General features: G+C 39.8%; 1 protein-coding gene across 3 annotated transcripts in view; it reads left to right on the top strand.

The window, feature by feature from the left end:
- NGEF (neuronal guanine nucleotide exchange factor) overlaps nucleotides 1-14,773 on the top strand; it is a 91,370-nt gene that overhangs the window by 50,738 nt on the left and 25,859 nt on the right. For all 3 annotated transcript variants that reach the window (XM_054983256.1, XM_054983255.1, XM_054983257.1), the window contains 2 exons: nucleotides 8,894-9,054; nucleotides 12,557-12,706. In XM_054983256.1, the coding sequence (XP_054839231.1) occupies nucleotides 8,894-9,054; nucleotides 12,557-12,706 (311 nt within the window). The remainder of the gene's footprint in view (nucleotides 1-8,893; nucleotides 9,055-12,556; nucleotides 12,707-14,773) is intronic.

The following is a 14,773-nucleotide window of genomic DNA, read 5'->3' as shown; positions in this document are numbered from 1 at the left end:
ATAACAAAAACACAAGACTCTGAAGTTAATTTACAGTTCGGGTTGCCAGCCTCCAGGTAGTGGCTGGAGATCTCCCAGAATTACAGCTGGTCTCCAGGCCACAGAGATCAGTTCACCTGGAGAAAATGGCTACTTTTGGGGGTGGACTGTATGGAATTTTGCCATGCCAAGGTCCTTTCCCTCCCCAAACCGCACTTTCTCCAGGTTTCACCCCCCAGATCTCCAGGAATTCTCTAACTTGGAGCTGGCAACCCTAGCTTTAACTGTATTTTGTTAAAAACTATCAACAGGAATTTTTGCACCAGATTACTCAATGAGATATGTACACGAGGATTCTGTAGAGCAGTGATATAGCTCATAATATCATAGTGAGAATATGCATTCAGGTAATCTACAAGGCAACAAAAAAAATGGAAAGTGTTGTTTTCCTTTTTCTCGAGCAAAAAGTTGTGAATGCCAAATAGTACTTAGCAAGTACTTTTGTTTAGAAAAAAAGGCCACAAAAAGGGAAGGATAGCACTTCTGAGAAGTTCATAAATGCTAGAGCCCTGAGGCACCACTTCAGTAGGGAGAACGGCAAAATCATTGAGAAAGGGGAATGGGGAGACAAAATTCACAGCAGAATCAAAACCCTACGCTTGCATATATTCAGGATTAAACTGTAAACATTTAATGACCATTTATATACCTCCTTTGCATACCTCATAGTAACCAGAGTTGTTATCGTATCACATGCGGTGACATGCATTATCAAATGTGATCTGAAACACAGAAGGTCATTTCTCCCAGCCATCCTTAAATGGGCCAGAAAGATCTTATGCTGCACAGAGCATCACTTTGCTTTCAGGACTGCTGCAGGTAGGAACTGTAGCAGGGGCTTGTCTCCATGACTCCGATACAAGCAAGGCAGAGTTGCCCCCACTGTGCTTTGCACGCCTTGCACAGGATACCAAGATGGCCATTACAGTGCAAACCTCTGTTGGCACTGGTATAGGAGGAGTATAATTAGGGTGTCCAGAAGTACAGTATGCTGCACCAATTCCTGAAATAGTTATAGAAAAGAACTTGGAAATTTGCCAAGAAGAGAGAATCATACAAATGCTTTTGTTGATGAATACAAGACTGCAAGAGGCCATAAGTAATCAAAGTCTAGAACGGGTGCTGTGTCGTCCAGCATCAAAACAAGAAAAATTTATCATAAAAATACTAGGAAGGCTAAATCCATCATTATCAAACTTGTAATAAAGGATGAATAGGCACAAAAAGAGGTTGAAGAAATGACCACTGATCTATAAATAAATGTTGGCTAAAGTGATACTTCCAAAACCAGAGTTGGATCTTCCTTGTGAAGCATAGTCAAGAAGAGATTGTGTTCAAGGAAAGGGGGAAGGAATTACTTATGGCTTTAAGTTTCTAATAAATATGAAAAATAGTTTGAAATTATGCTAATTGAAAATCATAGTATAGTATAGTGGGCTGAAGTGTATTAGGCCACCAGGGGTTATAAAGAAGAGGGGGAAACCACTAATGTAATAATAATAAAAATTTATTGTTGATGGATAGCTTTAATTAGTTAGACATCTGTTGAGCATCAAGCACAGAATAACATGAATCATCAAGGACATTCTTGATTTATATGGAAGATAATTTAATGATGCAGAAAATAGAAGAACAAGCTAGAGGAGACATTACTCAGGTTCTTTAACTGACTTGACATAGAGGAAATGACCAAGAATGTGACAGTAACGGGGGAGGCTGGGAACAAGGATCTATCGATTACATGAATTCAGTAGTTTAGTACTACAGACTGAAAACATTTTTCACTCTGATATTGGATTACTTGTTTCACAGAGGTATCTTCTGGACAAGTAATCTGCCCCAAGTTCAATGCTTTTGGAAAGCAATCATGCACCTCCAGGAGTTTCCTGGGCTTTTCTACAATGCTTCTCAAACCCACTTTGCTCTGAACTTTGGGGAAGGATCTCAGTCAAGACTGGACAGCTGCTGTGTAGGTGGGAAAATTCAGATTTTGGGGGCATACATGGCAGCCATTTTCCTTTACCATGTCCCCTTGGCAGCCATTTCTCCCCCACTCATCCCACTGCATTGAGGAGGTATTTTTTAAAAATCAGCACTAGAATATCATTTTAATGATATACTGTTGTACTGATACATGTAGCAGTTTCTCTGAATTCTCAGCCTTCATTTAAAAAAAAAGTCTCTAGTCCCCTTCCCTTGTGGAGATATAAGGAAAAAGGCATATCTCTGCAAGGGAAGGGGCTAGACTTATTTTTAAAAAACCAAAGCTGGGAATTCAGAAAAATTGCTACACTTTTTTTTTGTACCAATGGTATAGTGATACAACAGTATTCTGGTGCCATTTTTTAAAAAATTTCCAAAGCATGTGTGACCACTTCCGGGGGATTGGGGCAACTGTGTGGGAAAATCTGCCACATGGAAGCCCCATTGCTGCTGCACTTTATCTACGCCTGTACACCTCAAAATTCTGTCCCTATATGGAAGTTAAGAAAACTTGACAGGAAGTTTGGCTATATAACATTTTTCTCATAACAGACATAAATATGATTTTGTATTCTTGTTCAGTCTTCACATTGCTTCTCTTCATTCTTATAAGAGTTCATAGCAACCACAATCTGTTGTATGTATTGATTTTCTAATCTAATTTTGCTTCCCTAGGATTCAAAATTTTTAAGCCCAGAAGAATATCCTCGGTAGAATGGTCTCATGAATGCACCATTGTAATGGGAATCCTACACAGATCTTTTGCAAAAGAAAAAATGAAAAAGCTTGGGACATGGAGGCTAGGAACATAATGGAGCAATCCTAAGCAGGTCTATTTGGATGTAATGCCCATTTTATCCAATAGGGCTCAGGAAAGCATTCATGAGATTGCAGCCAAAGAAACCAGAATGTCACATATCCCACCAAGAAATATTTTGTTTAGCATTGAACCTTAGGGATGTCACATTAAAGGTTGAATTTACTGTTGTTTTTGGTCTTGCCTAATTCAGTCATGCAAGAAACAAGATGATGAGCACTTAACTAGAAACATTGAAGATTTTAAAAAAGCAATAACTTTAGGGGAAACTGGGACACTGCAGTTCAAAACTGCAATGAAACATTGTTTATAGTGTTGTATTGAATGTTCCTACCCATTTACAAGGTGAAAAGTAGGGGTTTGATAGTGGTTTTTCATTTTTAAATGTCTTGTTTTCATTTTTTAAATGTCTGCTCTGTTTGCAGCTGCAATATGCTGCTTTATTTCAGTTTTAAGGTTTTTTTCCTTCATTTCCTGCTTGTCCTCACCCATGAACAACCGAATTTTGCTACATGATGACAATGTCGCTGAGGGTTAACAAAGACCTTGCATTGGCCGCATTCTTAATTAGAGGAGAGAGGGACAGCATTCTGCCTGTGCAGATAACTCACCCAGTGCTCCATGTCTTACACCACTGCCCTGCTGTCCATCATCAATATTTTGTTTCGTGGCTCCTAAAATATGTACCAGCTATCTGTTGATATATCATCATCAATATATCTATTTCTCAACATAGTCCCATCTGTGGATACTTAAATCCAGGGACTGGACAAGACAGCTCTTTTTATGAACATGAAAAAAGTCTCAGATTTGGGACTTTTAGTCTGAAATCTAAAAAGAATAAAAATAAAATGGGAGGGTGTTTAAATCTCCCCAAAATAACAGAAGCAGTGCCTGTAGTTTTAAGAAATGCTCTCAATCGCCATTGCTAGGCAACCACAACAACTTTCTATTTATATAGGACAACTTAATGCCACATTCAGAACGGTTTCCAAAATGTGTTATTATTATCCTCATAACAATCACCCTGTAAAGTGGTTGGGGCTGAGAGAGCTCTAGGAGAGCTGTGACTGACTCAAGGTCACCCAGCTGGCTTCAAGCAGAGGAGTGGGGAATGAAACAGTATTGCCCGACTTCAAGCCTTGGCTTCTTTCAGTAAAAGGCAGGAGAGAGGAAGCAGAGCCCTCTCCAAGGCTCTTTTGGCCTTCGAGGGAAGACTCATTGGGGACAGGCCCAGCAGCCATCATTGGTTGCCATGTGACTTGCATGACTCATCCAGGCCTTGCTACTTGCAGCTGTTCAGCACCAGCAGCTCCATGAAAGCCATTGTGGTTGTTGTGGTTAGAGTTTCAGACTAGGATCTGGGAGACCCAAGTTTGAATCCCCACTCTGCCATGATCTGCACTGGGTAACTTTGGGTCAGTCATGCAGCCTAACTCTGCCTCACCAGAAGATAAAACGCAATGATGTAAGCAACATTAGGTTCCCATTAGGGAAACAGGTGCCCTCACCTAGATAGCCCAGGCAAGCCTGATTTTGTCAGATCTCAGAAGCTAAGCAGAGTCAACCTTGGTCAGTAATTGAATGAGAGACTGCCAGTGAAGACCAGAGTTGCAGATGCAGGCAATGGCAAACCACCTCTGTTAGTCTTTTGTCTTGAAAACCCCACTAGGAGTTGCCATAAGTCACCTATGACTTGACAACACTCTCCACCTCCACAGGGAGAAAGGCAGAGTACAGAGGAAGCGAATAAATATAAGTGAAAAGGAGATAGACTGATCGGGCGGGAAAAAGAGAAGGAAGCAGGGAAAAGTAAGGATATGGGGGCTGCCAGAGTGGGATGCAAGAAAAGTGACTTGCTCCTGCAAGTCCTGGATAGTTGTCAGCCTCCAGATGGCAGCTGGAGATCTTCTGAGATCATAACTGATCATCAGATGACAGAGATCAGTTTTCCTGGAGAAAATGACTTCTTTGAAGGGAGGACCCTATGGCATTATACCCAGCTGAGGCCCAGCTGAGGGTGGGGAGATAAAGGTTGGTTGGCTAATGGGTGGGAATGTTAGAAGGAAGCAGAAAAAAGAGAGTGAGCATGGGAGATTTCAGGAAACTGAATGAGGAAATAGTAGGGAAAGGAAAATGAGATGCCCCCCACAAATCCTTGTGGGTCACCTGCTTGTAAACTATAACATTTTAAACAGCCTTTTTACTTGGAAAAGCCTTGTTAATACATGATTCCAAGTTCAAATCCCTAAATTTCTTAAACTTGATAACACTAGATTTTATCAAGTAGTTGGTTTTCACTAACCTGAAGTTGGCTGCAGCAGGCTGAATTAGAGTTATGTTGGCAACTGGTTAATTTTATACTGTAGAGACACACCAATAATAACACAGATCCATATATGAGGATCTGTTTATGATGATACTTATTATTATCCACATCAGAATGTTAGTAAGAATTATGAATATAATTTGAAATTTTGAATAAGAGGCGTCAGGTACAGTAAGTACATTTTGGGGTGTTCATTTGTTAAATGCCTTCTTGAAACAGGCAATAGCAGTATTTGGAAAAGCATTTTCAGGTGTGATAAATGGTTGCTTTCTTACTTTATTTTTCCCCTTCACACTCTTTGCCACTATGCTCAATTTATTTCTGTGTTCTGTCTATGCATCAGAGGATGTGCAACATCCTCACATTAAACAATTAAAGAATAATGCGCTCTGTGGATTTCATTCTCATCCTGATAATTAAAAACTCGCAATAACACTGAAGTCTGAATTTTTATCCTCTTTCCTTTATGTATTTCTTTTCCCACAGACACTTCCCTTGTACTTGTAGAATTTTGCTGTCAATCTGTTTTCCTCCCTGTCTACAATTGTCAACATCATTGGGATAATTCATATCAAATTAGACAGTGGTTCTTTTTATTTAAAACACTATAATAAGGGAGAAATAATGACATTCATATTCCAGTTCTATGCTATCTTCTATAGACGTAGAGAAATAAAAATTTCATACCACATTTTTAATTGATTTTTTGATTTTTATTACATCAGAGCATTAAAGTACAGTTTCAGAAATCAAAAAAGAGTTGTTACATTTAAACATTTATAACCATGAATTGGTTATATAACAGAATATTAAGCTTATGACTTGACTATACAAAGAGGATTAGAACTTTAAAAAGATTATTATATACATACAGTAGTTTGATAACTATTTGGCATTGCGAAGAGGAGAGTAAAGAGAATTCTAATTAGAGTGAATTGACTTAGGAAAGATTTTCTCTCTAATAATTTGAGGAATATATAAATATTTTGTGTTTTTTTATAAGATAGAACAATGACAAGGATTTTTCCTTTTCTTTCTAGAGAAGTAGAGAGTAATATACTTTAATTATTAACTTCAAGAGTTTCACAAACAAAATACTAACTGTCAAGACACAATAATGGTGCAGCCCTCAATAACACTGCGAGGAAAAGCCTCCTTCGGGTTATTGTACAAATACACTGTATCAAAGGGCTGTCATTAAGGGGAGCAAAACAAGAAACTAGCTCCTCCCACCCCACCCCCCTTAAAACCTCCATACAGTAAAGTAGTATAATCTATTAGCTTGGTTCTTAAGCCTTGATTCCTCCCCCCCCCTTTTTATTTTTTTCCCACTCATGTTGCTTTTTTAATTATTATTATTCATTTTTTTATCCTTCCCCCCACAAAGAACAATCAGATTTGTGATTACCATGCATATGTTATGATGTTTAAATGAGAGCAGACTTCTTTTCAGTTATTTTGAACCGGGATTTTGCTACTTTTGTGAGGGGTTGGTGGTTGATTTAGTTTTCTCTTTTGTGATGTTTTTTCTGAATCCATAGAAGTAGAAATGTCCAGCTTTTGCAGAAGGGCTAGTCCTGATTTTTGGTCCATCGCATAAAGCTGTTTATCTTTAAATTGGATGTGTAGTTTGAAGTGGTTGATCCACCTGTATTCAGTTTTTGCTTCACAAAGTGCTTCAGTGGTTGATTTGAGTTCTCTTCTTCTGTTTAATATTTCTTTCGGTCAGTGAAGACTAGAATCTGGGAGTCATTATGATGGAGGGTTTTTCATTTTCTAGCAGCTTCCAGAATTCTTTTCCTTGTTCTCCAATTTGGGAAAATAGCAATGATGTCTCTTGGAATTTTTCTAGTTGAGTTTAGGGGACTGACTCTGTAGGATTTAGAGATTACTGGAGCGATGTTTTTTTCTAAGTGTAAAAAGCCAGTTGACTAGAAATATGGAGATCTTGTTTTACTGTTAATTCCTCGTCGAACCCTCTAAATTTTAGGTTCTGTTGATGTGTTGTTAGTTCCAGATTAAGGATCCTTTCAAGCATGTCCTCCTCATTCTCTTTTTGCAGAGTACACATACCATTTTGCAAAGTAATAGAGATGTCTGGAGTACAGTCATTTTTTTTGTCTGATGTTATTTAAAGTGATTTGGAGATCTGCAAATTGGTCATAGAGTGGTTTTAGAAGGTTTGCAGTCTTGTGTAGGATACTAAGATCCATATTTGCAAGTAAGGATACAAGCACTGGCTCTGGAGGGGTATTCAAAGGAACTCCTATCTACTACTTTGCTACTTTGATGGTTTGTTTCTTAGAGTTTGTGTCGTGTTTTCCCATATCTAGGGTTGATTTTTAATTTATTAAGTTGAGGGTTTGGGAGGTTTTTGGAGCAGGGCAGGATGACGCTCAGTTCTCAGGCGTCCATCTTCTCTGATGCCGATGCCATGCCCCCCCACCACAGTTTCAAGATTCAACACTGCAGAAAAAGTATTTTGATTGTTTTAAATGTGCTGATTCTGATCCATCTGTAACCATCTTTTGTTATATGAGTTTATTTTATTATTATTACTATATTTGTATTCCGCTCTCCCTGACAACCAGGCTCAGAGGGGATCACAGTAGGAATATAAAACAGGTAGCATAATAGATAAAACAGTTCAATAAAAACGTGGCATTCTTATTGCACAATTGCTCTGTGTACAAAAACCCATGGGGTGGGTGGGAAGCTGCCTGATGTTCACAGACCAGGGGGGATCATATCTCCTTCCAGTGGGAGGCCGATTAGGGGAGGGGAATGCTCGCCTCAATCACCGTATGCCTGACAGAACATCTCTGTTTTGCAGGCCTGGTGGAAAGAGTTATTTAGATGCACATTCCCATTCAAATCAATTGTACATCCTTCAAGTTCAGTAAGATTGAAAGAGCATCTGCATCCACTGTACGAATTTTCCTTGTTGGATCAGGACAGTAGTTTCTAAAATGTAGATATTGCATCCAGGTGACCTTGGGTCAGTCACAGCTGTTCTAGAGCTCTCTCAGCCCTACCCACCTCACAGGATAGGGTTGCCAGTTCCCTTGACTCTCCCGGCGGAAGATTGGGAGCCTGGCACTTATCCTGCCTTGTCCTGGGTCTTTTTCTTCATGCATGCAGCACGCACTTGCTCCCGGCTTGTGTGATGACATCACTTCCGTGAAGTAACGTCATCACACACGTCAAAGGTGGCCATGCGGGCCAAAGGGCGCTTTCCGAGCTGCACAATTCAGCCAAAAGTGGGCCCATTGGGGGCACTGCAGGGTGCAATTTGGGCCACTGTGGCTGCGGGAGCATGCCCCCTGCAGGCCGAGTAAGTGGGCATGGGGGAAGGAAGGGTGGGAGCAGGGGATCCCCTGCCCCAGGCGGGGGAATGGCAGCCCTATCACAGGGTGATTGTTGTGGGAATAACATACTTTGTAAATCACTCTGAGAGGGTGTTAAGTTGTCCTGAAGAGCAGTATATAAACCATATGTTATAAAATAGTTTATTAGGCTCTCTTTTTACAGCTAGTAATAGATAAGCCTTTTAAGATATGCCACTTGTTGCATGTACTTTCAATTTTCTTTGGTCTGTATGGACTACCTAAAGTGGTGATACAGAAATTATACAAAATTGGAAATGTTCACACACTGCTAGAAGTAAACAGGTGACAATATCTGATGCGTTCAGTGTCTTCACATGGAATTTTGGGATTTTGCAGGCCATGTTTGAATTGGTCACTTCAGAAGCTTCATACTACAAGAGCCTAAATCTGCTGATATATCATTTCATGGAAAACGAGAGATTAAAAAAGATTCTGCATCCCTCAGAGGCTCACATCCTGTTCTCCAATGTCCTGGATGTCATGGCAGTCAGTGAGCGGTAAATCTTTTAAACCATTATTATAAGTGAGAATGAAATACTTCTCCACCTTTTCTTTCTTGCTGTCCCTGGAGTCATGTAATAGTGGACTGTGCTTATCTTCTGGCTGCCTAGATTATCTTTTTTATGTAGCTTTCCTGCATTAATTTCATGGAGAAATATACCATTATCCATGAGTGCCACACTGAAACAACTCTGTATTGTCGAAGGCTTTCACGGCCAGAGAACAATGGTTGTTGTGGGTTTTCCGGGCTGTATTGCTGTGGTCTTGGCATTGTTGTTCCTGACGTTTCACCAGCAGCTGTGGCTGGCATCTTCAGAGGTGTAGCACCAAAAGACAGAGATCTCTCAGTGTCACAGTGTGGAAAAGATGTTGGCAGGTCATTTATATCTACTCAGGAGGGGTGGGGTTGAGCTGAGTCATCCTGTAAGAGTTTCCCAGGGTGTGGAATGCTAATGGCGGGAGGCTTCACTGTATCCTGAGGAGGTTCTTTTGCATATGGATTGGTGCTTGATGTGCTAATCTTCTCTGCAGGGCTATTGTTGGGTATAGAGTGTTTTGTTAGCCTGGTGTTTTTCAGAACTGGAAACCATGCTCTGTTCATTCTAAAGGTTTCTTCTTTCCTGTTGAAGTTTTGCTTATGCTTGTGAATTTCAATGGCTTCCCTGTGCAGTCTGACAAAGTAGTTGGAAGTGTTGTCCAGTATTTTGGTGTCCTGGAATAAGATACTGGAATAAGATACTGGGTTAAGATAACCCAAACCCTGTTTGGGTTAGGCTACGTTCAGCCTTGAGAAAGTGTGGCTCACATATCTGTCTTGCACGATCCACTAATGTTTTCATTATGCCTGTTTTCTGTCGGGGGTGGTGATTGGAGTTTTTGTGTAAGTACCGATCATCTCAACAACATCCACCTGAACGTACAATTTACAATGGAGAAAGAAATCGAGGAAAACTCCCATTTCTGGATACCTTGGTCATCCGCAAAGCAAACTTTCAGTTAGGTCACAAGGTCTACAGGAAACCAACTCACACTGATCAGTACTTACACAAAAACTCCAATCACCACCCCCGACAGAATAGAGGCATAATGAAAACATTAGTGGATCGTGCAAGACGGATATGTGAGCCACACTTTCTCAATGAGGAAATTAATCATCTAAACCACGCATTTCAGGCAAATGGCTACTCCAGAAATGAAATCCGAAGAGCAATCAAACCCAGGATGAATCAAACAACCATGGAAAAACAGTCTCCTACAGGAAACGTGTTTTTGCCATATATCAAAGGAATTACTGATCAGATGGGAAAGCTTATGAAAAAGCATAACCTTCAAGCAGTATTCAGACCCACCCGAAAAATACAACAGATGCTACGATCAGCAAAAGACAGTAGAGACCTCCTCACCTCTGCAGGAGTATACCGTATACCCTGCAGCTGTGGACAAGTTTACATCGGGACCACAAAGCGTAGCATCCAGACAAGAATAAAAGAACATGAAAGACACTGCAGACTTGGACAACCTGAAAAATCAGCAGTGGCTGAACATAGCCTAACTCAAACAGGGCACAGTATCTTATTCCAGGACACCAAAATACTGGACAACACTTCCAACTACTTTGTCAGACTGCACAGGGAAGCCATTGAAATTCACAAGCATAAGCAAAACTTCAACAGGAAAGAAGAAACCTTAAGAATGAACAGAGCATGGTTTCCAGTTCTGAAAAACACCAGGCTAACAAAACACTTTATACCCGACAATAGCCCTGCAGAGAAGATTAGCACATCAAGCACCAATCCATATGCAAAAGAACCTCCTCAGGATACAGTGAAGCCTCCCGCCATTAGCATTTCACACCCTGGGAAACTCTTACAGGATGACTCAGCTCAACCCCACCCCTCCTGAGTAGATATAAATGACCTGCCAACATCTTTTCCACACTGTGACACTGAGAGATCTCTGTCTTTTGGTGCTACACCTCTGAAGATGCCAGCCACAGCTGCTGGCGAAACGTCAGGAACAACAATGCCAAGACCACGGCAATACAGCCCGGAAAACCCACAACAACCACCATGAAACAACTCTGTTGTCAAGTCCTATACAGTTTACACAATCTTTTCTTTTGAACTCGAGCAGCCACATATGAAAACCACGCAAGCTAGATGGAAGGGGGAGCAAGACTTGAGGCAGTCCAGAGGGAAGATGACTTTTCTCTGGACTGCCACCACAGGATGTAAAGAGGATGAGTTCTTTGATCCAGCATCAGTTGCAGAGCATTTTCCATACTACTCATTCCCCTTTGGAAAGAAATCTCCACTGGGCACTAATCTTGTGCCACGGGGAATCAATGGCAGTACAGTGTAATACACAGTGTAATAGCACTAATATGGCAGCAACCTGATTTTTCAGATTTTTGTACCCATTTTTTGTATCTCAAATTTTGGTGGGAAGCTTGACCCTCTTCAAACTAGCATAGTAAGAAATGTGCAAAACACACATTTTGAAATCATATTTATTAATGTATGTTTTACATTTACCTTTTGTGATTTGATAAAGGATTAAATTAATTCCTGCTCAGTGCAGATCCAATTTCTATTAGAGCCAAGCTGCAGATTTCCTGACTTTCATTCCATGTATCTCCCAGATTTCCTGTCATACACACCAGTCACTCATGCACATGTACATATTTTCACATTTCCTTTCACACTTATACATATAAAAAGCTGCCCTCTCTTCATTGACATGAGACACTTTTAAGCCACATATACCTTCTTTCTTTGCCCCATCTTCATGGAAAGGGAGGGGGGATGAAGTTTTACTTCAGAAAAGATATTGCTACAAATTTATCTTTAATTAGTCAGATCTCAGAAAATGGAATACTGAAATTTCCTCAGTAAATTCCAACACTTGTAATCCCCATTAAATTTTTCATGTCCCCCCCAAGAAAGTAGCATGTCTCATTCTGAGAAAACCCTAATCAACGAGACCTCTTCCATTCAACTAGTACACACAGTGGAAGTAACTAGATTTGTCTCAGCATTTATAACTTGGATTATACTGTGATGGTATATTTCCTGAGATTTTAATAGTCGGTATCAATTAATGAAGTTTCTGTTTCGATAAAATACACCATGTTTCTAATTATAGTGAAAGACATAAGAATTTCATCACTGCCAGTAAGCACAAACAAGAATGATAGTGTCAAGATCTGTAGTTTACAACATAAAAAGAAGTCAAGCAAAAGTTTAAACATGAAGTTGTTCCTTTAAACTTTATTTTGCGTTGCTTTTCTGTTTTTACTAGAGCTATTTCAGACACTCAATAACAATAGGTATTAGAATCAATGAAGTCACAAGCTAGTGAGCATTTGGGTTGGTCTTGATAAGAGATATTACTCCACTATTAGTTTTGCATTTTTTTCTAATGGACTAACATGGCTACTTAGTTTTTTCCTCTTTTGGATGCAGATAATATGTGATTAATTCTGGGTTTTTCATTTAGTTTCCTCTTGGACCTTGAGAAGCGGGTAGAAGAGAACATTGTGATATCAGATGTCTGTGATATTGTCTACCAGCATACTAACCATTTCTCAGTGTATGTAACCTATGTCTCCAACCAGACATACCAGGAGAGAGCTTACAAGCAACTTCTGTGAGTAATGATCTAAGCATGACTTGCTTGCTAAAATCAATCAGCTGGTGAATGTTTGATAACAACTGTATACTTAAACAAGGTTTAGCACATAGGGGTAACTTACTCTCACTAAAATGTAATCACTTATTTTCCTCCCAAAGTATATTATAATGCATACACAAATCCCGTGCTGCGCTATTTCTGTCCCTTAGCTTGCTCTGTGCAGTTTTTACAATGTACTACATTAAGGGGTTACATCCAAGCATCACGTGCATAGTGTGCTGTGCAGATAACTATGACTGAATCCATGATTGCCAAAAGGAGCATGTCAGGAAATTATCCATAGTTGTAGTTCAGCTCAATTGGAATGGCTTTTGACAGGGCAGTGTTGTTTTCGATGTGCTTCAGTGTACATATGACATGCGCAATCTGAACTATGCATCTGCTTAAATTCTGCTTATGCTGCAGGAAATACTTTTTTATGTTGAGTTGTCAGCTTGCTTCCATTCCTCTTGTTTGTACTCTAAGTGGGAACAGATACAAGATAAATGCTGCTATTCTGTACAGACATTCCTGTGAGCAATCCCTATTGAGCACAGTGGGACTTACTTCTGAGTAAACATGCATATGCCTGCACCAGCAATGTACTAAGAGCTTTATAGTGCCATCCTAGGCATGGCTGTTTCCACACGGCTTACCGCTGCTCGTAACAACCTGGAAGATCGCGCAAAAAACGCGGAAGATCGCATTTTCTCGTGCGAGATTTGCGCGATGTCACGTGGTGTCGCGCAAATCTCTCACGAGAAAACGCGATCTTCTGCGTTTTTGCGCGATCTTCCGGGTTTTACGAGCAGCGGTAAGCCGTGTGGAAACGGCCCTCTATGAAACTGTTCAAAGCCCACTGAATTCAATGGATTTAGAAGGGTGTAACTCTACTTTAAATTACAGGTAGTTTATTTGCACAGTTCCATTTTTTCTGTCTCATTTGAACCCTTCATAATCAATAGGCAAAATTTATTACAATAAAGACAATAGTTCAGCATTATTTTGATCTATGACAGTAATGGATACATTTAAGCCTTGAAAGCCACAGTTTGCCATTATACCTTGCCAACAAAAACAGTTGAACTGGCTCAGAAAATCTGGTTTTCTACAAATACAATGTATTTTCTACAAATGGATTGCAATTTATTAATTGTTTATTGCATTTATACCCTGCCCTTCTACCCAGTAACCAGGATGGCTTATTAATGATTTGGTGAGGAAGTAATGATCTTTTCCAAACTTTTAAGAAAAAGGATCATGAAAGCTGAAAAACATTTGCTGCTTTCTTGAGCACAGATCTTGGAAATTAGCAAATATTTTCCACTATTTTAACTTTTATTTTGGACATTTTGTTTTTCTTCTAAGAAAATAGGGATGTGCACTCAGAAATTAATGAAAATCATAACTAATTCCTCTCTTTTCTTTAATATTCTAGACCTCATTAGGAAAATTTATGATAATGTGTAATTTCTGACAATCTCAAAAGTGGCCATTCATCTGGCACCTCATAGTCTGCTTTCCAGAACTGCATGAGACAAAGGCAGGAATGCAAATGGTGCAAATGCACTTGTCATTTCTAGCATTATTCTTTCAGAGTTACACTATCCCCAGGGGAGGAGAAATAAATCTTTAAACCAATTCAGTGCCTATAACAATGGACTTTAGAGAGTGATTCTAGGCAATAAAGCTGAATTATGAATGCTGGATATTCACTCTCTCTCTTTCTCTTCACCTTTCTGTCCCATTCATTCTAGGTAGATATGCTGCCTTTCTGTCCCATTCATTCTAGATAGATATGCAGCTCAATGGTAGGCAGTTGGATCAGCATTCTTTATAGATAAGTGCTTATAGGCAGGTTTTTTTTAAGACTCGGCGGACTAGGGAATTTATGCTAATTTGAGCCCCCTTCCCAAGTTCATTGCACACTGTGTCTATGACTAGCTGAAGGTTACCCAGCAAGCTTCATGGGAGAATGGAGGTCTCCCAGATCTTAGCTCAACATTTTAACCACTGTACAACACTGTTCTGTTTAGCACAATT

This window comes from Eublepharis macularius, chromosome 6 (assembly GCF_028583425.1).
Source record: "Eublepharis macularius isolate TG4126 chromosome 6, MPM_Emac_v1.0, whole genome shotgun sequence".
NCBI classification, from domain to species: domain Eukaryota; kingdom Metazoa; phylum Chordata; class Lepidosauria; order Squamata; family Eublepharidae; genus Eublepharis; species Eublepharis macularius.
This window is presented reverse-complemented; position numbering and strand designations above follow the sequence as displayed.